The sequence below is a fragment of the Thunnus thynnus genome, chromosome 10 (genome assembly GCF_963924715.1).
Source record: "Thunnus thynnus chromosome 10, fThuThy2.1, whole genome shotgun sequence".
Classification (NCBI taxonomy): Eukaryota; Metazoa; Chordata; class Actinopteri; order Scombriformes; family Scombridae; genus Thunnus; species Thunnus thynnus.
The window spans coordinates 12,236,511-12,257,420 of NC_089526.1; the positions used below are offsets into that span (position 1 = coordinate 12,236,511).

At 40.6% G+C, this 20,910-nt stretch overlaps 1 protein-coding gene across 1 annotated transcript; it reads left to right on the plus strand.

The window, feature by feature from the left end:
• Positions 1-5,768: 5,768 nt before the first annotated feature.
• On the plus strand, positions 5,769-14,050 carry rps19 (ribosomal protein S19). Its single transcript, XM_067600981.1, has 6 exons — positions 5,769-5,851; positions 6,658-6,728; positions 7,489-7,589; positions 9,556-9,739; positions 11,295-11,349; positions 13,996-14,050. The coding sequence occupies exons 1-6, from the start codon at positions 5,801-5,803 to the stop codon at positions 14,023-14,025; spliced, it is 492 nt and encodes a 163-aa protein (XP_067457082.1). The 5' UTR covers positions 5,769-5,800; the 3' UTR covers positions 14,026-14,050.
• The last annotated feature ends 6,860 nt before the right edge of the window (positions 14,051-20,910 follow it).

A 20,910-nucleotide genomic window follows, 5' to 3' on the forward strand; every position in this document is an offset into this window, starting at 1 on the left:
GAGCGTGGATAATATGGAGTGGCAGGCACAACAGAACTAAAAGGGTGAGGGACAGAGCCAGGGAACGTAACCTGCAGGAGTCGTGTTTAGAGGGGTCTGCATGACTAAAAGGAGTCTTCCTGGGTTTCATGCGTAGCAGGTCAAGGTAAATGGCCAGCAGGCAAAGTAAGGGGAGCATGAACACTGTCATCCCATGGACATAGACTAAGAAGTAGGGGCTTAGAATAATGTCAGGGGCACACACTCCCCAGTGGCTGCTGTGAATCTCAGCGTAGGTGAAGTTGTGCATGTCCTCCATGTAAAACTTTGACAAGAAGCCTCCATATGGAAGGAACTTTCCAATGACCTTGCGGTCAGGATGGTTCTTCGTGAGCGGGGAAGTGGTAAGACGAGGTAAAGAGGTCGTCCAGTTATCATCCAGCCCAAGGCCAGCTGAATCTTGGCCGGTCCCACCATTTCTCCAGGTGTCAAGGACATCTGAGCCAATGAACTGTGCGAACGAGGACAGAACAGAACACACCCAGCAGAACAGGACCACACACAGAGCTCGCTGACGGGTCACCACTGTGGAATACCTGGCAGTGACAAACAAGCGGATAAGAGCATATTTGAATGATGATATTACTGAAACTGCATTCCAATGACATACAGAGAAAGAAATCTACACATGCTGTTCCTACAGTCCTAGAATGCCTTGACACTCCCCTTTCACTAACACCAAAAACACAACATTGCTCTCCTTACCCCTATCAGAAAAAGGGCATTTTCATTTCAAAAACTAATTTCGGACTTTTTGCAGAGATCTGCCCTAACAGCTGCAATAGCTAGATGTCAGTAAGCTCTTTAATTGACCACAGGTACCGGTAGTTATTTTTGAAAATAGGTAGATCTGAATGAAGTGCACAAAAATCACTTCTTATTTACACCAGCTGGTTAACTAACCGTTGCAAAGCAATTGAAGGCCATTACAAAACAAATAAAACTCCTAATACAGACTCTCTTCCACTGAAAAGCCGGATTTGTAGGTCACTGTCAATCAAGCATCCAGGAGCCTATTGATATTTACTCAACCTTTTCTCTCGGCTGGCAGTATAAGCACTCTGTGATAAAAGCAGCCTTATGAGCACTGAACTAACAGTCTGTTTTGATGTAACAGTATTCCATACAATAGCACATCTTGACATGTTTTCTGCTTTTTTCTGTTGCCCTTATATTGATTTTCTTCATTTACAGCTGAAAGCAGCTTAAGAGTGTTGGTTGACTCTTGCCTCCCACATATTCAACCTTTCCCACACACTTACATTTATGAAAGCATGAAAGGATAGTAAGTAATATGTAGTTTACCGTATGTGATGCTTTGTTATATTTCTGAGGTAATGTATGATTGGTACACTTCCACTTTTACTAACATTAGAATTTGTGTGCTTACCACTGCTTACATCTTCTAGACTCACCTATCAGCCAAGTGATGCTGCAGGTGAGCGTCCAGTGTGAGCAGCATTAACAGGAACATGGTAAACTGCCTAACCAGCAGGGGGCTACACACCAGGGTTATACAGGTGTACAGACACTGTGGGGTTCGCAGGTTGAGAAACACGGCCACAGGGACCCCCACTGCACCACCAATGGCCCCCACCCAGCCCAGGCACAGCAGAAGACAGCATGACACACTCCCAGGTTGGGGCCTTGTACCCTGGGTTCCCTCCTGAAGGTCTGCCACAGTATCATTGCCACTTACTGCCATACATAACCTTACACTCACCACAATTACAGCTACACAGAGCATACACTGGCACAGAGAGTACAGCCATATGCATTCCATGTCTGGGAGAGATAAAAAAGAGACACAGATAAAGGCAGATTATATTTTTGAATACAGTTTAAAAAGTAATTACTGACAATGATGTTAAAGAACAAAAATTATAAAAGAATGCACGTATGTATTGACGCTTATATAAATGCTGTCTCATTCACTCCCACTCTTGCCACCCTTGCCCTGATACTCCCACATGGCCCTTACAGCAAAGACTGCCCCTGCTGCATTAACTTGCATGGTCAAGAGAAAGACTAAGAATAGAGGGAATACATATTAGAACCAAGTGACAAGGGTAGAGGAAATTTGGGAGTTAAGCACAGGAGTGTAGGTCAGAATGAGAGGTAGAAAGTACAGATGTGGAAGGATAGAGAATGTGATGCAAGTTTGTGCTAGGGGCAGAGAGATGGGCAGGGAGAGAGTAGATATTTTGATAGGTATTGGAGAGCTGTAAACGTGCCTGGAGAGAGAAAAGGTCAGGCCAGACCAGACTTGACAGAACCTCTCCACTGAGGATGTGAGCACCATGCAAACACACAACAACAAGCACCAAGCTAGGTGGCAACATACTGTTAACACTCTCCTCTTCTTCTGTGCTTTGTTTTGCTACTCTTATCCCCTTCTGGACCAGCATGCATCATTCACACACTCATACACACCGTAAAACAAACAGGCCTAGACATTTACACGTAAATACATCAACACTCAATCACACAAGTGCACATTCCCATGATGAATAATTTCCAGAAAATGCATTCAGAAATGATTGGCAGCTAATTTTAGAGCATTTTCAAGCAATAGTCTCACATAAAGCGGAGTGAATGAATATTGAAATAGCAGATTTGCAGCTGCAATATGCCACCTGTCCATTCCACGTAATTAGTTTGACCTTTTCAGAACATTTGGTGTTATTCGTCACTTTTCCATAATAATCACGACTGGCTGAAATAACCTCTTTATACCGCTTCATAATCACTTTACACAGTTGTCTCCTGTCTCACCCCTTGAAGGCCCTTCTCAAAATTGATTTACTGAGGTAAGTAATGGAGTTTAATCCACCTTCTGTGAGTTTTCAATTCAAAATGGTGGCTGGTCACTCCCAGTGTAATTAATTGCCTTAATTAATCAATTAAGCTCTTTGAAACATCATTCAAGCTATACGGCCAAGCCTTTCAGCATGGTCAGAGCTTTTTTGAGGGTTGAAAAGTCATCATCTGGATGTTGATATTATGTCAAAGAAGTAAATTAGGATAAAAAGTGACATTTACCTGTTGTGAAGACCAGCGATGATACAGATAGTTTATACAAAGCTCTATAATCTATTCTCTATGACTTGGCTGCCTTTTTATTTCCCTCCAGGATCTCTATCTATCTACCACTCACCTCTCACTCTTCACTGTGTGCCCCTACTGACAGAGTAAACCTGATTGATAAACCTTTGCTTATCCACCTGCCTTCTATCGCTCTCTCCTGTCTCAGCAAACATATCAATTGTGTCAATGTTGGATCATGGCTGCCCTTTCCATCTGAGATGTACAAAGGGCAACACCACCTCTATCAGCCAGAGAAATGTATAAATAAGGCGCACACACACACACACACACGCGCACATACTGTATATGAGCATCGACACACACACTTGTAGAGAAGTATGGTTTATTCTCCAATCTTATGGCAGAAACCTTTCTCACTCAGATTTTCTTTGATACAGTTTTACTCTTAATTTGAGATAAAAACAGAAAAATGAGAGCTAGCCCTTAACTTTGAAGGAGGTGCGCTTTTTTTTTTTGATGGAACGGGATATCAAAGAAATTTTACACACTCCTATCTAAAAGCCTTGCTCTGTGAAAGTAAATAAGTACCGCACCAGCGTACAGTGTACTTATCTATATTGCTAGGATACCTACACAGAGAGAATGTGCATGCCCTCAATAAAGAATATAGGCTACCTTTAGGCTAAATAGTTCACATTATCCATGTACATGTGATCTTACACAGTTCGTTCAATAATACATTAAAGGGAGAAATCATATAAAGCTCAAACTGACAACCAAGCCTGCAGCTTCTCTACTGAAAAACTGAGTTTTGTGTGCTCAAAATGTTTACTTTAGTTTTTATATGCAAATGAGCTTCATTGAACTGTAGGACTGACAGTTATTGTCTGGAATGTGCCTTTATTTCCAAAAAATCACCCAAGCATATCAATGTGTGTACAAATCATTCTCACATTGTCTGCCTAAAGGGCCAAGCTCCAGGCAGGGGCCCAATTGAGGGGGCTCCATTTCATGAAAAACATAACCACAAAACAAATCAAGAAAATAGCCTTGATTAACAAAGTAACTTTAGCCTGCTGCAATTTTAAATAAGCTATGGCTACAGAACATCTGTTGTTTAGTTGTGGAAGATGAGACCCTGAGGGGGGCAGGGTGAAAACAGATCAGCCTACACAAGTAGAATCATAATGAATCAGCATTATGAAAATAAATGCATCCTTTCTATGTGCCCTCAGTTTAAAGGCACATTGCTTGTAGCACCAGAATCTATCTAAATAATCTCTTTTTTTCCCTCCTTCATTTTTAAGAGACTTGTGCATATTCACCAATGCTATCTTCTAATTTTATTAAGGAATATGTGTGTTTTAAAACAACCCTACTGCCTATAGTCAAGAATAACATTTTTCTCAGAACAGATTTGTCCATGAACAAGACAGGTGAGGAGGGGTCAGGTCACAGTTCCTCAACCTAGAACCAATGCAATGAAAGAAACTGTTATGTATAAAGCCATTTCTCATTGGAATAGTTTGCCATACTTTATTACTTAGCAACAAGTTTAAAAGCAACTAAAGAGGTTATTCTTGGGTAAAGTTCAGCAAAATGGTGTATGTGTGTGTGTGTGTGTGTGTGTGTGTGTGTGTGTGTGTGTGTGTGTGTGTGTGTGTGTGTGTGTGTGCATATGTATAAATATAGAGAGAGATGTGTAGAGTTTTACATGGTTTTGGTGAAACTATATTTGTTTTTTGTAATGTTTATACTGTTTTAATTGGGGTGCATGTATGTGAAAGCATGTGTGTACATTGTGTAACTGATGCCTTGGTAACAACTAATAGAGATCCAAATAAACAATAAACAACAAACAATCCATATTTGATCTTCAAAGGTGTTAATAAAGTAAATTTTGGCTGACAGGGAGACGCAAATACTGAAACAACTGCCAGCAAAGTTGATCTGTTGCTCTTGATCCTCTATCACGATTATAATGTGGCCATTTTTTAAAAAAAACTTTATTTAGAATATTATATTATATGTACAATTTCTTGTAGGAATACTGATTATGCGTTCCTCAGAAAAAAAGAAAAGAAAAAAAGCAGATCTAAAACAGCAAAGCTACACTGACAATAAACAAATAAAAATAAGGAAAAGTATCATTAGATTCCAACAGTCAATGTAACAATTTTCAATTAGATCTCAGTACATATTTAAACATGCCCATTGTACCATAAATCATTTATATATTGAGACCCTATCAACAAATCACACAGATGTGGTGACAGAGTTCATAAATAAATAAATAAAAACATTCCGTCTTGATCAAAACACCAGAAACTGTGACATAGTTTGACAATTATTTTTGGCTTTCATATTTACATGAATTAATGTGATATTTACCCATAATTATGATGATATTGACCATATCAGATATTTCTTGATTTGTAGAGGCTTTTAGAATTTGCCGTGCGTCAAATGGTATGACCATTATAATACCTATTAATTATTCAGGTTCTGCCAAAACTGTAATATGACTGAACATGAATAGAAGAGATGGTCAATAGTTTCATGCTCTTGAAGACAGGAACAATAGGGGTCAAACCCAAATCTTCTCCGCGTTTTTGCAGCTGTACAATGTGGTCAGTTGACTGCGGTGAGCTGCAGCGATGGAAAAAACAACGCTCCGATCTCGCGTAATAGAACGAGATCTGCCCGTTTTAACATGAGTTGGAAACCCCGTTTCACTCTCTTCCCGTCGCTGTCCACAAGCAAGGTAAAGCGCTACATCTCCTTCCCCGGTTAAATTACACTAAATTGATTCAAATGTTTTCCAAATATCACCAAAACGTGGTCACGTAGGCTATAACATATTGTTTAATAAAGCGGTTAAGCCCTGTGTGAGGAAACTAGACGCGTTTTTAATAATTTCGAAAGGTTTTTACTTGAATGATAGTAACGTGTGTCCCCATGCTAACGTTACCTCGCTGGGGCCTGCTAGCCGATAGCTAGCTGTGCTAATATAGTTTATATTCATTACTAAATAATGATGTCACGTTGCATTTGGTCAAATCCCATTGTTGATAGGTATTGTGGTGTCGCCCAATGTTCGTTTTTTAAATGATAAAAGTTCACGATCGAAGGGTGCATATTCTGAAACGGTCATGGGTATTCAGCTAATAACGCGTAGGTAGTTGCGGACGCGCTACAAGCAAAGCTAATGCCGGTAGAAAGCATGTAGTTGGGAACCGTCACACATGTATCAGCCCTAAAATGTTTGCTTGCTGCTTGAATTGTTAAATACATGTTTCGGTGCGAGTAGGTTTATCACAACGCGTTGAGATGAGCACGTTACTCGCATTCAGATCGAATTATTAGTGATTGTGAACCCCGACGCAACTGATGCTGTGCATCAACTCGTGTTCCTTCTGATACGTTAGCTTACCATAACTCTACAGATGCTGAACAACTTTGTTCTCATGTTATTTAAAGTCGTAATTATGAGTGGCAACTATCACTGTTCTCAGTGTATATCAATATGTGTGTTGAGTGTAACGTTTGTATAATTTTTATCGTTATTAGATGCCTGGTGTCACAGTGAAAGACGTCAACCAGCAGGAGTTTGTCAGTGCCCTGGCAGCCTTCCTGAAGAAGTGAGTATTATGTTTTTCCATAAATGTCTGATTATTGGCATTTCAGTCAATGATACGGTCATGAGAGATGGTATAGATGGAGTATGTTTTAAAATGAGTCAGGTACCTATATGAACACTGAAAGAGGTTTTCCTCGCTGTAATCATTCCTCCTGTTCATACTGGTTAGTAAAAGATCTCCTTTAAAATGTGCTTTCAGTGTAAATGATGGGGGGCAAAATCCACAGTGGTTGTGCAAAAATGTGCATTTAAAAGTTAATCCGAAGCTTATATGAGGTTTCAGTAGTCTGCGTTCATTATATCAAGTGGATATCTGCCACATTTACAGTCTTTTCAGCATAAAATCCCCCCTTTGTTTCATGAGACAGTGTTTCCCTATTGAGCTGCAGTGAAACAAATAGTAATAAAAAGTATAGTTACAATAAGGGGGACAAAGGGGCACAAAAGACTAACATTGAAAGATATCTACTTGATTTGACAAATTTGGATGGCTGAAGCTTCATGTTAGCTTCAGATAAACTTGAAATGCATTTTTGCACAGGATTGTGGATTATCGCACCAAGTGCACTATGAAGGGATCTTTCAGTATCAGTTCATTGGGACACCTGACTGTTTTAAGACACCTTCGAAAAATTGTGAAACCATCCTTTTTAAATGCAGTGAGAATAAATGGCTCAATATTGCATAAACTAATGGTATATGCAAATACAATTATATGGGGTCCTGTTGTTTTAATTCTGACACTTCTCTCTTGTCTCCAGGTCAGGAAAGCTGAAGGTGCCTGACTGGGTGGACCTTGTCAAACTGGGCAAGCACAAGGAGTTGGCTCCCAGTGATGAAAACTGGTTCTACATCAGAGCTGGTAAGTCCAAATATTTGTTTGTTCTGGGTTTCCACTGGTCACGGTTGAGACAAGAAAGAACTAGCGGTTGTTTTGTTTTTTTTTTAAATGTTCTCAATTTGATTAAGGTAAGTATTTATCTGTGGGAGCCATGTAATTTGTCACCTGCTGTTGTTAGAAGCAGCTGTTAGCAGCACTAACTACCCCCTTTTTTCTCCACAAATTTCTCTTGCTATATTTTATTATAGGTTTTACTGTATATTTATAAAAGGCTATATTTTATCAAAGTTTGTAGACTCCTCATGTTGGTATAAGGTGATGCATATTGAGTGTGGGCTTAAGTGGTTGCATAAATGTCAGCAGGAAACCCTGTTGTGAGTTTGCTTATAGAAGCCTCCTGCAATCTCTAGAAATTGTCAGCTTGAGTGATGGAGACTGATGGCTATGTTCTACATTCTTTGTAAACTTCATTTAGTCATTGTTTAGAAAGAGGAATTTTTCAGGGCTCTACAGTGAAGTTTTTCCCGAGGAGTACGTGTGTCCCTAAATGAGAATTTAGGAGCACAGTGAAAAATGTTCAAGTAACACAGTTTAACTCGGTAATGGGCCAACTTCTCTGCAGTTTATCTTTAACACTGAGTCATTATGTCTTTGTCTTTAGCTCATTGTCAGCTACCACCTGCTGTTGTTTCTGCTGTGCTGTGTGTGGGAGGGTGTGCTCAGGTCTCTGTCAAACAGACTTAAATTTAAATACACGGAGGGCAGTCTGATGCAAGATCTGTATTCTGAGAGAACACCATTTCTCCAAGGCGAGTATCAATGAGAGAACAGGAACTGATTCACCTTTTTGTGTTGGACCACAGTCAAGAAGTTATTTCATTAACCAGGACCAGTCCTCATTGCATGTTTTAAACTAGAGCTGCTAAGATTAGTCAGTTAATTGATTTAGATGATCAACAGTAACTGAATTGATTCAGCTACTTTGGCTCACCACTACCAGAGCGCCATTACTGTCGTCCTCCTGATGGAGGCGCTGAACAAACTGGTGACAGTCAGATGAACAGCAGTTGTAGGTGACAGCAAAGAAGTTCAAGCAAAGCAACCAGCCATGAGCAGCTGCTTTCAGACTCTGTGACCATACTGGAAACACAGAATCCACTGGAGCTTTGACAGTCACTAGAAGCACATTGATGGCCCTTTGTAAAAGTTTCTGTGGTACCTGTGTTTTAGCTGAGCTCATGTTAGCAGCTCAGCACTAAGAGGCTGTCTGATGTATGTTTGAAGGGGAGTGTCAGTACGTAGCCGCAGCCCTGCTGTTCATTATGTTACTGTTACAGTCATCAGCCCTGAATATCTTGTAAAGGAAAAAATATATCTTGTAACAGAAAAGGAATACATCTTTGGGTTTTTTAGCACAATGTCACCTCTCTGCCATCTCTTAATCAGACTTGCTAACGCTACCGGCAGCTCTGTGTGAGAGGAACAAAGTGAGGATACAGTTAGGTGCTGATATTTATACGTGGTGGCATTTCTTTTCTTTGAAACTAATGTATCAATAAACGTACATTATCTAACTATTACTAGTTTTTGAACGATAAGCAGCAGAGGGGAAACAAGATCATTTTAGCTTGTAATCTTGTACATTGTGCTTGAAAAAAATATATTTTTCTGGTTCGTACATACCTATTTTTAGGGGCAAATATGAGTGGAAAAACAAGCACTGTAGAGCCCTGTTTCATTTGTTTCCATGGAGAGATTGAGATGCTGAAAATGGTTAATGTTGAGCCTGTGATAACTTTGGACACTTTTCAGTTTTTAAAGTAAATGGTTCTGTTGGCAAAGGGCCATTATTCCCACAATATTCTTGTATTCAGACTTTAAGAAGTGCTTGAAAAGCAAAATAAGCTAATTATTAAGCTAATTCCTCAAGGCAACGCATTGCTACTGTCACTGCATGATAACACATTCATCTCTTCTGCTCCTCAAGCATCCACAGTCCGCCATCTGTACCTCCGTGGAGGTGCTGGTGTTGGCTCCATGACCAAAATCTATGGAAGTCGCCAGAGGAACGGTGTGTGCCCTGCCCACTATAGTGTTGGATCCAAGAACGTGGCCCGTAAGGTGCTGCAGGCCCTCGAGCTGCTCAAGATGATTGAGAAGGACCCCAATGGGTGAGTGTCTTTATCTATTGTGTCCACTAGATCTTGCATAAATCTTACATTGTAAAGCAGGAACTAGATCTTGTATGAATCTTACATTGTAAAGCAAGAAATGGTTAATTGATTTCCGAAAGTAACTTGTTTGAACACAAGTGAACTTTACACTGCAGTGTTTTCTATATATTAATTTATTTGTGGTGGCCTGCCACAATAAAAATTTGCCCACCACAAATTTTCTATTTTGGAGCTGTGCACCCCGCTCTCGCACTCTTTCTGATATACTCCCAAACAGACGCGGATGCACCTGCACCATGACTCGTTCTCCCCCCACTGCTCACAAACACCCTCCTCTGAGCTCTTTGAGTTTTTACCCTGCAGTCACGTCACACCATCTACACTTGAGAGGCACGGTTGTGCTGTCTTCACTTGAAAACTTGCAGATCAATTGTGCGTCTACATTGCTTTGTAAAGCGCCGGCCATAGACCGTAAAAACAAGGGACTTCATGGTGCATTCAAGTGCACCTCGTAAACTCAGAAATCTATGCTAAAATGGCCAAAGGAAAGTTTCTGTTTTTCATTTCCTTTGTTGAAATACATAAATCTGTCATTACTTTCTTATTCATTCACCACAGCATTTTTAATAATCACATAGCAAAGCAAAACCATAAATTCCAATCTTCAAAATTCTGTAAACTAATCAAATCAAATTGTTAGCAGCAGTTATCAGCAAACCTCAGCATATTCTTGTATCGTGAGTCTCTAAGTATCTCTGATTTTCCATGTTGTACTGCAGCATTTTTAATAATTACATCCTAAAATCATAACAGTATCCCATTAATTTCTACATAGGCACATTTTAAAAATTGTAAAAAAAAAAAAAAAAAAAAAATCAACAAACTCAACCCGACAGACTCCCCTCTGGTCAGCCATCACCACGAATAGAATCTGATTCTGTCAGAAACACTGAAGTGTCTTTTTTTTTTTAATGTATTATTCTCGTACATTCATTCAAGTCTGACTGTGTACAAGTTGGCATATGCATGATGTGGTGTTGTGTGTTTTGGGGGTGCTGTGGGCACTGAGGAGTTAACACCCCTCTTCACACACACACATTTTTGCAATACTGAGTCACACAGTCAATTTCCTCCCTGCATGTTCATCTGTGCATAATCATGATGTGAACTGGAGCTGTTGTGATGCAGAATAACTGAAACAATAAGTGCATAAGCTAGAACTTTGCACTGAATCACTGCGGTAAAGATGTAATCACTCTAACAAGAGGTCTAATTGATTGGCTCAATTTTTATTTGGTTCAATTGTGCAGGAAAAGGAAATTCCATTTTGAATTGGCATTTGTTTCAGGGTTGATAATGAGTGATTTTTGCCAACGTGTTAAGATTTAGAATTGATCAGGCTTCCCCTGACTGATATTGTGGTCAATGTGGCATAAAGTAGTTATCAAAGACTTAAGCTTTTGCTGTATTGATTTTTGACTAAGTTATATTGGTTGATGTGTTCTATTATGTTTGTTTTTCCTAATTTTTGCTGTTCTCTATTCCCCTTCAGTGGTCGTAGACTAACCGCCCAGGGAACCAGAGACCTGGACAGAATTGCTGGCCAGGTGAGAAACTAATCTTGATTCATTTGTCTTTTAGTATCTTACATAGACACGTAAATGATTATTTGAATACATGGATTTGAGTAGTCAAGCAAAGCATACATAATTACATGACTCCCAATGACTTGAGTGGATTAGTTGTTTAATACTTGGGACATGCATCCCAGTAGTAGAGTAGAATTTACACCAAAAGATCAAAGTACCTAGTACTGTTAAAGGACCAGTGTGTAGGATTTAGTGGCATCTAGCAGTGAGGTTGCACATTGCAACCAACTGAATACCCATCCCCTTCCAAGCGAGTAGGAGAACCTATGGTGGCTGTGAAACTCACGAAAGGCCCTCTCTAGAGCCAGCATTTGGTTTGTCCATTCTGGGCTACTGTAGAAACACGGGTGCAACATGGTGGGCTCCATGGAAGAGGACAATGATTCTGATGATCATATGAAAACATACTTAGGAATATTATATTCCATTTCTGCCAAGTCCATTCAGTTAGATGGTACTAAATTCTACACACAGCACCTTAAGAGGATCAGCTGATGTGGTGTACTGAATAGAGTGGTTATAAATCAGTTACTAACACTTTGGTCTGTAGTGTGCCAAAACTTGTCAATTATAACAACATGCACTCATGGCCTGTGGTGCACAAGAGGCCATACCAGACAAACAGAAATAATTAGATCTGATGGACAACAATAGGGGGGAGAAATGGGTTTTAACAGACATGTTTATACACAAGGGCAATGTGATCCTGAGTGAGTGTTTGCTGCGATATGTCGAAGAAGACAAATCTATTTGCTGATAAGTGCTAGTGCTGTACAATAGCTCTATACCTTATCATGCACAATAGTAATAGTGATAATGTTTGTAACAAACTGATTTGATGTCCCCACCAGAAACACCTTCATCTTGCCTCACAATTTTCCTGCTGCCATTTTTAACTTGCTGCTTTGCATTCTAACCTGTGCCCCATGTGCAGAGTCAAGAGTCAAACAAAAACAAACCACACTAAGCCAAGTCATAATCTGGTTATGGCCTCTTGTTAAAGGTCCAGTGCGTTAGATTTAGTGGCATCTAACGGAATAGACTTGGAAGAAATGGAATATAATAAGTATAAGTAATAAGTGTATAAGTATTTTTTAAATTAGTGCTTAAATAAAAATGAAAATAAGAATTGTTTTTGTTACCTTTTTAGAATGAGCCCTTTATATCCACAGAGGGAGCATGTCCCCTTCCGTGGAGGCCACCATGTTGCACCAAAATGTTTTCACAGTAGCCCAGAATGGACAAACACGGGATCTAGAGAGGGCCTTTTGAGTTTTTTGTGTCCTCCTCCACACTAATCATTTGGTTGCAATGTGCAACCTCACTGCTAGATGCCATTAAATCTTACACACTGGACCTTTTAATGTAGACAAACAACAGTTGCAATAAGAGTATTTCCTACGAGCAGCTGAAGTCTGTGGTTTAGTAAAGACCCACAAACATCCCTGCTGGCTGAGGAATGTTTCCTATTGTCTCAATGGAAAGATGGATTGCCCACCACTTGATATGGTAACCATTTTACTGAACAGCTGTAGTATATGCTACAGCCTAGTCTAACCCACTGCTAGAATTTAAATGCTCCCCAGCTGTTGAATGAATGTCATTGCAACCTCATGCTGGTCAGGCCATGGCTATATTCAGTGACTGTGTATCACACACACTTCCACTTCATGTGACAGTCAGGTGCACTTGAGGTGCCTTGAGAGTGCGTGATCATAGAAATATCATCCCTTTGTCTTTTGAGAGAGTACATGGTCCCAGTGTCATTTCAGCATGCAAGGCTTTTTAAAGTACTTGTCCTTGGGCAAATTTTCCTCTGTCAGCCAAGTGAGTTATGCATCTTGTGTGGCGCACTACTGGAATTGTTTGTTCACCTTCACTAAAAAATAAATCGCAGTTGGGCCTTGTCAAAAATCAGGAGAGAGGCAGCAGCGTTGTTATAATCCAAGGGTAAAAGGGGTAAACATGAGGAGGGAATTTCATGCTTGGCAAGTCCGCCGTATGGCACCAGTTTTCTCCTTGTTTACCCATGCTAATGAGCAGTATGCAGATGAGCAGACCTGGTCCCGGCCCCGCCTGCCTGCTGCACAAAACTGGCAGGAAGCATGTTGGTGCGGCTCCCCTAACTCCTCATGAATCCCCCTTGTGTGTTGTAGTTTCTGATGGCTTTTTAAGAGATCGATGCTTTTTCCCTTGCAAGCAAGATTTCTGCCATGTACTTTCAGTACACTGTAGATGGCGTTTTGGCAGCAATTAGAACACAGAAAACCGTTTTTCTTCCAAACTGTTCTCTCTGAAGTCACCATGAAATTGCATTTTGATATCTTACTCCCTTACGTTATACATTTCTTTTTGAAACACAATATTGCAGTTTGCCATAATTTGGGGAGAAATCTGCAAGTAAATGGTAAACCAATAGAATATTAAGCAGTGGGGAAGTCTCATTTGACCACAGTTGAATAAAACCATTTAAATATCATTTCTCCCAGCAGGAAAATGGATTTTAATTTGAAGACAACACAAGTTTTTAAAATGCACTACAACCACCATCTCTGCTGCAGGACTTGCCTGATGATTTGTCTTGTGTTTTTTGTTTTCTTACAGGTTGCAGCTGCAAACAAGAAAACTGTTTAATAAATCTTTTTTGGAGAAAGTCAAACGCTGTGTTCCTTTCTTTATTTTAACTTAAGTGAACGATCAAGGTGAACCCGACGAGACCAGTGGTCTGTTAAGTATTTTGATGTATTCAGCTCACCTTGTCTAAAGAAATTGCTTGAATGGTTTTGCCTCATGTTTCATTGGCCTTGTTCAAGTTGAGCCAAATTGATTACCAAGGGAGATAAAAGTGAATGTGAGATAGTTGAACCGATAAGCTGTTTTTGTTTTGTAAAGTATAAACTTTAGAAACTCAGCTTGCTAGAAAAAAACAAGCTGCTGCATAAAATCATTCCTCACTGATTTCTGGCTCCCCAGTTTAAATGTCATTTAGTCTTAATGGCAGCAAATGACCATTAGTTGTATTTTCAGATCCTCAAATCCTCTAAACAGCAAAAGCTCACTACAGGGTGCAGTTTGATAAGGCTTCCTGGGAGCTGTTCCAACAGTGGCCAAAAGCTTTCCACCACCACAATACCGCTCGTGCTTCCATATTAATCCCTTGTTCCTGCCTCCATGTTCATGTATCAGATGTAGTTTGCACAGATTGAACAACTGAGGAAAATTGTCCAGTTAACAAAGGCAGACGATTACATTTTCATGAGCATCGCAAATTGACAGTTCAATAGATTGGTAAGGGGTGATGTCATGATTTAGTCTTTTCATTCAGGGCCACAGTGCCACCTAGAGACTTCTACAGCCTACAACATGTTCTAAGACAAGCTTGAAATGTTAATGGCACAGATCAAACATCCCCTATGGTTTTATACTATCACTGAGAGGGTAATATGAACATTTGGGCAACAGTTAAACAAGAAATTAACTCAGTAGCTGTGCAATTTGTGTGTGGGCAATGGGTTACAGCTTCATCCAAGTAGGCCTGTAATGCTACTGCAGGTGTGCCTAATGTGTCTTGTTAAAGCATCCTTAATAGTAGGTGTGACTTAATGCTTGAATCTGGTGAGTCTTCTGTAAAAAGGTATACATCTTAAATTTAGTTTTCAGTTTGAGTGAGTTCATATAAGTCCTTGAACATTTCTAAGGAGATGCACTTGAAAATTCAGTCGCACAGAGCTTAATCACCGAGAGCACTTGAGTGAATTAATTTGGTGGTGCTTCTGAATTCCTGCAGAGGGTGCCAAAGCCTACAGAATGTCATGCTTACAAATTGGCTTATGGGTGGATGCCTTCACAGGTATCAAAACCAGTAGCGCTTTCTGATATAATATCACGAGCCTGTTTCCAACGGTCTATATTACTATATATGAGGCAATGTTTAAAAAAAAAAAACATTTTTCATGTAAAATTTGAGGTGCAGATAAACTGTTTCAAGGGTCACTTAATTTTATTAGTTCCTAATACTTATCTCTATCTCTCTCACTCTAGCACCTCTCAAAATGTGTTCATTATAACAGCTTCAGGAGCTTTCCACAGAGAAATATAATGCCCTGGGCCAATCGACTGTAAAACATCCAATCTCTATTTTCGTTCTCTATTTTCAATTTGGGCCGGTGGAGGCTCATGTGCCAGCTTTCTTCATTCCTTGGCTAGCCTCAAGGCAGCAAAACTACAAGCACAACTAAATGAGAAGGGAGGAAAAAGTGCACTGCAGTGTTCATGTATCTGTGTCCCCTTTGAGATGATACAGATTGCTTTTTATATTGTTAAATCTATTCGTGTCCAGATTTGAAGGACCACAACCAGAAGGCATTGTTTGCTGACAGAGCCGAGCTGTTGTACACAACCTGCTGTGCTCAGTGTGTGTGTGTGAGCAAGCTTATTCTCTGGCTCCTGTGTTTGCAAGATACTGTGTGTCGCAGATCCCTGGACAGTGAGCCTGCTTGTGTTTGCCAGTCTGTCATCCACTGTATCTGTGTGTATACAGTGCAGTGCATAAAATGCAGCATGTGCTTCCTCATCCAACCGTGCATATGGCTGACATTTTTATGTCAATCATCATTAACGGTCTCCATCAATTGTTCTGCACATCTCTTCGGAAATATTAATCTCCAGTCTTTTTATACACCCCTCTCATTCTCTCTCACCCATCCCCTCCATCTCCCTGTCCTCTGTCCGCCCACTCCCCCTTTTTTTTCATTTGCAGACCAGCTGTTCCTGAACACCTGAACCCATCCTCTCCCTCCTCTGGCCCATCCTTTTCTCCCTCCCCATTTCTCCTCTCCATGATCCCTGTTTTTCTTCTACCCTGTAATTTGGAAGGGAGAGAAGAATAAACATGTCCTTGAGAGGTAGAGAGAAATGTGTGGAATCCACCAGAGGAGATCTGCCATGTTTGTTCACTTGCTACTGTTGGCTGCGTCTGTGCATGTTCACATATGTGTGCATGCATATTCGGTGATAATGTGTCTTTTTTTTTTTTCCAAGGCAATTTCAGCTCCAGCCATTCAACTTGTTTGTCATTGTGTGCAGTGTAATTATCAGCAGCCTTCACTATAGCAATTACTGCTGTGGAACAATTACCACTTTAACAAATGCACATCTAAGTGGTTTGTCATGCCTATAGTGTGTGTGTGTGTGTGGAGGTGGCTGCACCTACCCACTCTCCCAATTCTCTGGCAGCGCAGCTTGATCACACCGAGAATGGATGCAGACCTGCCTCTCACCTCCTCAGGGCTGGAAACAGCAGATAACTAAGAAATGTCTCCACTGCACAAGGCTCTCTAAAATAGAACCTCTATCAGGATAGCTCCTACACAAACACACACACACACACACACACACACTCTGTCAACCCACAGCTTCATGCCCTGTGGCATGTTTTCCTCAGAAGACAAGACATACCTCAGAAAGTTTCCCAACATTCCCAGTCTCCAACATCTCGAATTAACTGAAGTTTCTTGGGAAGGCCGACACAGACCCTGTCGTATACGCTGCTGGGTGAACCAAGATAATAACATCTGCCCTTCCTGTCACACAACACAATGCTTTTCTCATAAATCATATCGGTTTCTTATCAAAAGCACAATCTTTCTTTTCCCTTCAGTTTTTATAGACAATCTCAATCCAGGTTTGTTTGTCTTGTCTGTCCTTGCCAATGTATTTGTAAAGTCTTCTTATACAAGCCAGTGGTTAAATCAGCACAGTAGATGTGGTGTAGAGGCCATGTACAGTGTGTTGATGCTGTGTGGCGGGGGTCAGCCCTATCCTGCAAGAGTGTGTTTATAGTAATTAGTGTGAGGGCAAAAGGTCAGGGTTGTTTTAGTAGAGAGCTGAGCCTCTGCCTAACAAATTTGTGTGAGAACTCCTTAGCCTCAAGAGGCCTGTTCTACACACTTATCTGTCCCAGTGGATGTGTGAAAGCTGATTGATGGATGGGATCGGTGTTTTTTTTTTTATGTGTGTGTTTGTTTGTAGAAGAAAGAATACGTTTGACCTAACTGACTTCCTGGATAGTTAAAGGGTTTTATATACACCTGTCTTCTGTATGTTTGTTGCTGTGCTTCTGCACGCCGTCAACTGTAATCCCTCATCCTGTGTTTGCCCTGAGAGCAGGTGGTGTAAACATGCAACGTGCTGCTCAGCCTGCCTGGCACCACAGGGCACTGCAGCACTGCCCCACAGCAGGTGTGTGTATATACGTGTGTGTGTGTGTGTGTGTAAGCGAAACACTAACCATGTGTGAGCGACTTCTGGGCCTTTGTAAGTTTTGTGTGTGTGTGTGTGTCTCCTTAGTTTGTGAGTCTGAAGCTCCTCCACCTGTCACAGAGGGTGGGGTGCAAAGGGAGGATGACAGGGCACAGAACAGATGCTGTCTGCAAAGCCAGCCGAACTGACTGAATTGCACAGTGTGTCTCCCCTCTCTCTCTCTCTCTCTCTCTCTCTCTCTCTGTTTGTGTGTGTGTGTGTGTGTGTCTGTAGCCCATATTATTTCTATGCTGTGCCCTTGCTCGTGCGCGCGCACACATTCAGACCACAGCTTTCAAGTCATTCATACTTTGATGTTTCGGCCCTGCGCTTTCTTCAGCACAGAACAAAAGAGTGACAGAGGGAGACAGCCAGACACCAGTGTGACACCGAATGGCTGCAGAGATAGTTGACACAGTGACAGACTGAGATAGGAGGAAGTGTGTGTATTTGTAGCTCTGTGCTTCATCATTTCTCTATCTCTCACTGTCTCCCCCTATCTTTGTGTGTCTGTGGGAGGGAAGAGAAAAAAAAAAGAAACAACTCCCAAAGAAATGCCAAACAGAGGTGTCAGAAACTGACCGAGCCACATATGAACTTAACCAACAGTCTAGCTTTAATTCTAGCTTCCCCGGCCCAGATTTTTCATCACCCAAAGCCCTTACAAGTCCCCATCCCGTGTTACACTGTAGAAATATGTTCAAGCTTTAGTGCATTAAAGAAGGAGATAGTTGAGATCCTCTTAAGCATGCTCCATTTACAGTGATAGGTTGAGCTAACACTGCACTCCATGGCATTTTGCTTGGTTTCATGTCATGTTGGATTTACTGTAAACATGAGCACTTGACTGTTCACTAAAGGCTGTTGGCAGTGGAGAAGATTGTTTAGAGGAGAATTGGACGGTTAAAAAGCATTTGAAGATAATAAAATCAAATGGAAAATATACACATGGAATAATAGAAATACAAGCCATGTCTGCTGTAATTTGCCTTTGCTTGACTGGTGTCCTGAAGACGTGAAGACTTCCAAGCCGTAGCGATGAGATGTCATCCGTTTCCCTCCTCAGATATACACCAGATATACATCGGCTGACCCAGACACAATGCAGCTTCCAGTTTTAATAGAACTTTCAGTTAAACAGGAAAACTTTTTGACTTCTCACCCTCATTCCTTCCTCTCTCTTCACTTGATCCATGCCCCTTTCTCCTCCTACTCCCTCCTCCAATCTAAACAATCCCTCAGACTCTCACTTCATCGCTCTAATGATCTTTCTCTTTCAACCTCTCTATTGTAGGCTTGTGTTCCCCCTTCTCCCTGTTATCTCTGTTCCCCTATTACCCTTCATTCTTTATCCCTTAGTACCATTATTCCCCTATTACCCCTTCCCCCAGTTTTACCATTCCTTATCAGAATTAAAAGCCCTCAGCTTCTTGCGTTGCCATTGTGTCATGCTTTGCCTTGTGCTCCACAAATCCCTGCACCTCGTATATCAAACATTGAATCTAGTGAAATGGTTTAGGGTATTTTAAGGAAAAACTTGTTAATATTTGCATGGTGATTTCTTTATATAATCAAAGGATGCAGACAAATCCTAGGATGGATTTTCTGAATACATTAACAGCAGTACATGGAAAGCAAGTAAAAAAAAAAAAAAGAATAGCTGTAGATTTGCTGATCTCATTAGGGAAATGTGATTAAGAAGTGTCCCAGAGTGGGTCAGAGCACATTTAAGAACTATCAGGACATCTGTCATTTTCAGAGAAGGATGAAATGCTGCGTTTGATTGATGTGTCTGACAAAGATCCTTCAATTGTAAGAAATATTTCAGTGGAGAATTTTGGTTTATGTCAAATTGCTTCTTATTTTTGTAGTTTTAGGCATCACTCCTGCTGCTGCTGCTGCCTATTGAGTGCTTTTTGCTTATAATACTTCTGTATTTGTGCCATAAAATATAGATACCTTGAGCTATTGCTACTTTTACTTAAGTAAAGGATCTAAATACTGCACCTCCATCACAGTTTAACCAGTTTAACCATTCTATAAAGAGGTTAAACCCAAATTAAGGGTACTCAAAATGTCTCTAATGATGTTTTGGGTTTTTTTAAAACCTGTATGATAGTCTGATGCTCATGTTTCTTTCCCTGTTGGGACTTTTTTTTGTTTGTTTATGTTTTGCAAAATTGCCACATTCTCAGCAATTAACTTGTAAAGTAATTTTTGTGAGTTTTGGTTCTAGAAAGCAAAACTGCAGTGCCTCCTGACATGCAGCTTGTGAGTGCATAGCTTCAGTGTGATTATCTTGTGACTTCCTAATATGTTTCACTATTGAATTTTGAAAACATGGCGGAGGCAAACTAGATAAAGCTGTAGGGCTGCTTCAGATTCAGCAGTGTGCCACCACATCGTACAAGATTGGCTATAGTTCATGTAAAATGTGTTATTTGATAGACTTTCATTCATGACACAGTTACAGTTTGTCTGTGTACATGTGTGATTGTGTTTGTGGTGCAGGCTTGCTGCAGTTACGCAACTCGTTTCATGCTGCTGTTGTGCTTTTGTGTCTCTTACACACAGTGACCTCCTCGACTCCATCTAATGTCTTCTCCTCTCCCTCCTGGAGAAATTCCAACATGCCTTTATTTTCTCTCAACATCCTCCCTGTCTTACTTCTCCTTCTGTCTTCTCTCCTTTTTACCTATTTTCATTTCCACGTATATTTTCCAGGCTCGCTACGCAGTATTATTGTCGTATGTTTCCTCTCTATTGCCTGTTTTTTTCCTCACTGCCTGCATGTCTCTGTCCATTTGTTGCTATTTTTCATTGGCACTCCATGGCACTCTTTCAAAACACACAATTATTTAAAAAAAGTGTCCTTGGACTCAGGAAACCCTCAGTCTGTCAATGAGCTTTTGTTTGTGTATCTCACTTCCCTGAAGAGATATAGATAAACTTGTCGATCGTTCACTGTTGTACACTGTTCCTGTCTTGGCTTGTACATGCATAGTGTGTGTGGGTATGACTTAAGTCACTTTCAGGGACACACACCAGACTTAAGACCAGTTGACTGGAGACAGCTTGTGCAATTGGGGACAAAAGCAGTTGGTAAAAATGCAGATTTTTGGGTCAGTGGTTAAAGTTAGGGTTAGGGTTATGGGGGTTAGGGTTAGGCAAGTAGTGGTTATGGTTAGGGTAAGTCTCCAGGAAATGAATATAAGTCTA

What these genes read in the sequence shown, in the direction of transcription:
- rps19 (XM_067600981.1), top strand. Translation starts at nt 5,801, where the DNA reads ATGAGTTGGAAACCCCGTTTCACTCTCTTCCCGTCGCTGTCCACAAGC. An exon ending in CGTCGCTGTCCACAAGCAAG is followed by an intron (nt 5,852 to 6,657) that starts GTAAAGCGCTAC and finishes TATCGTTATTAG; the next exon opens with ATGCCTGGTGTCACAGTGAA. An exon ending in CTGGTTCTACATCAGAGCTG is followed by an intron (nt 7,590 to 9,555) that starts GTAAGTCCAAAT and finishes CTGCTCCTCAAG; the next exon opens with CATCCACAGTCCGCCATCTG.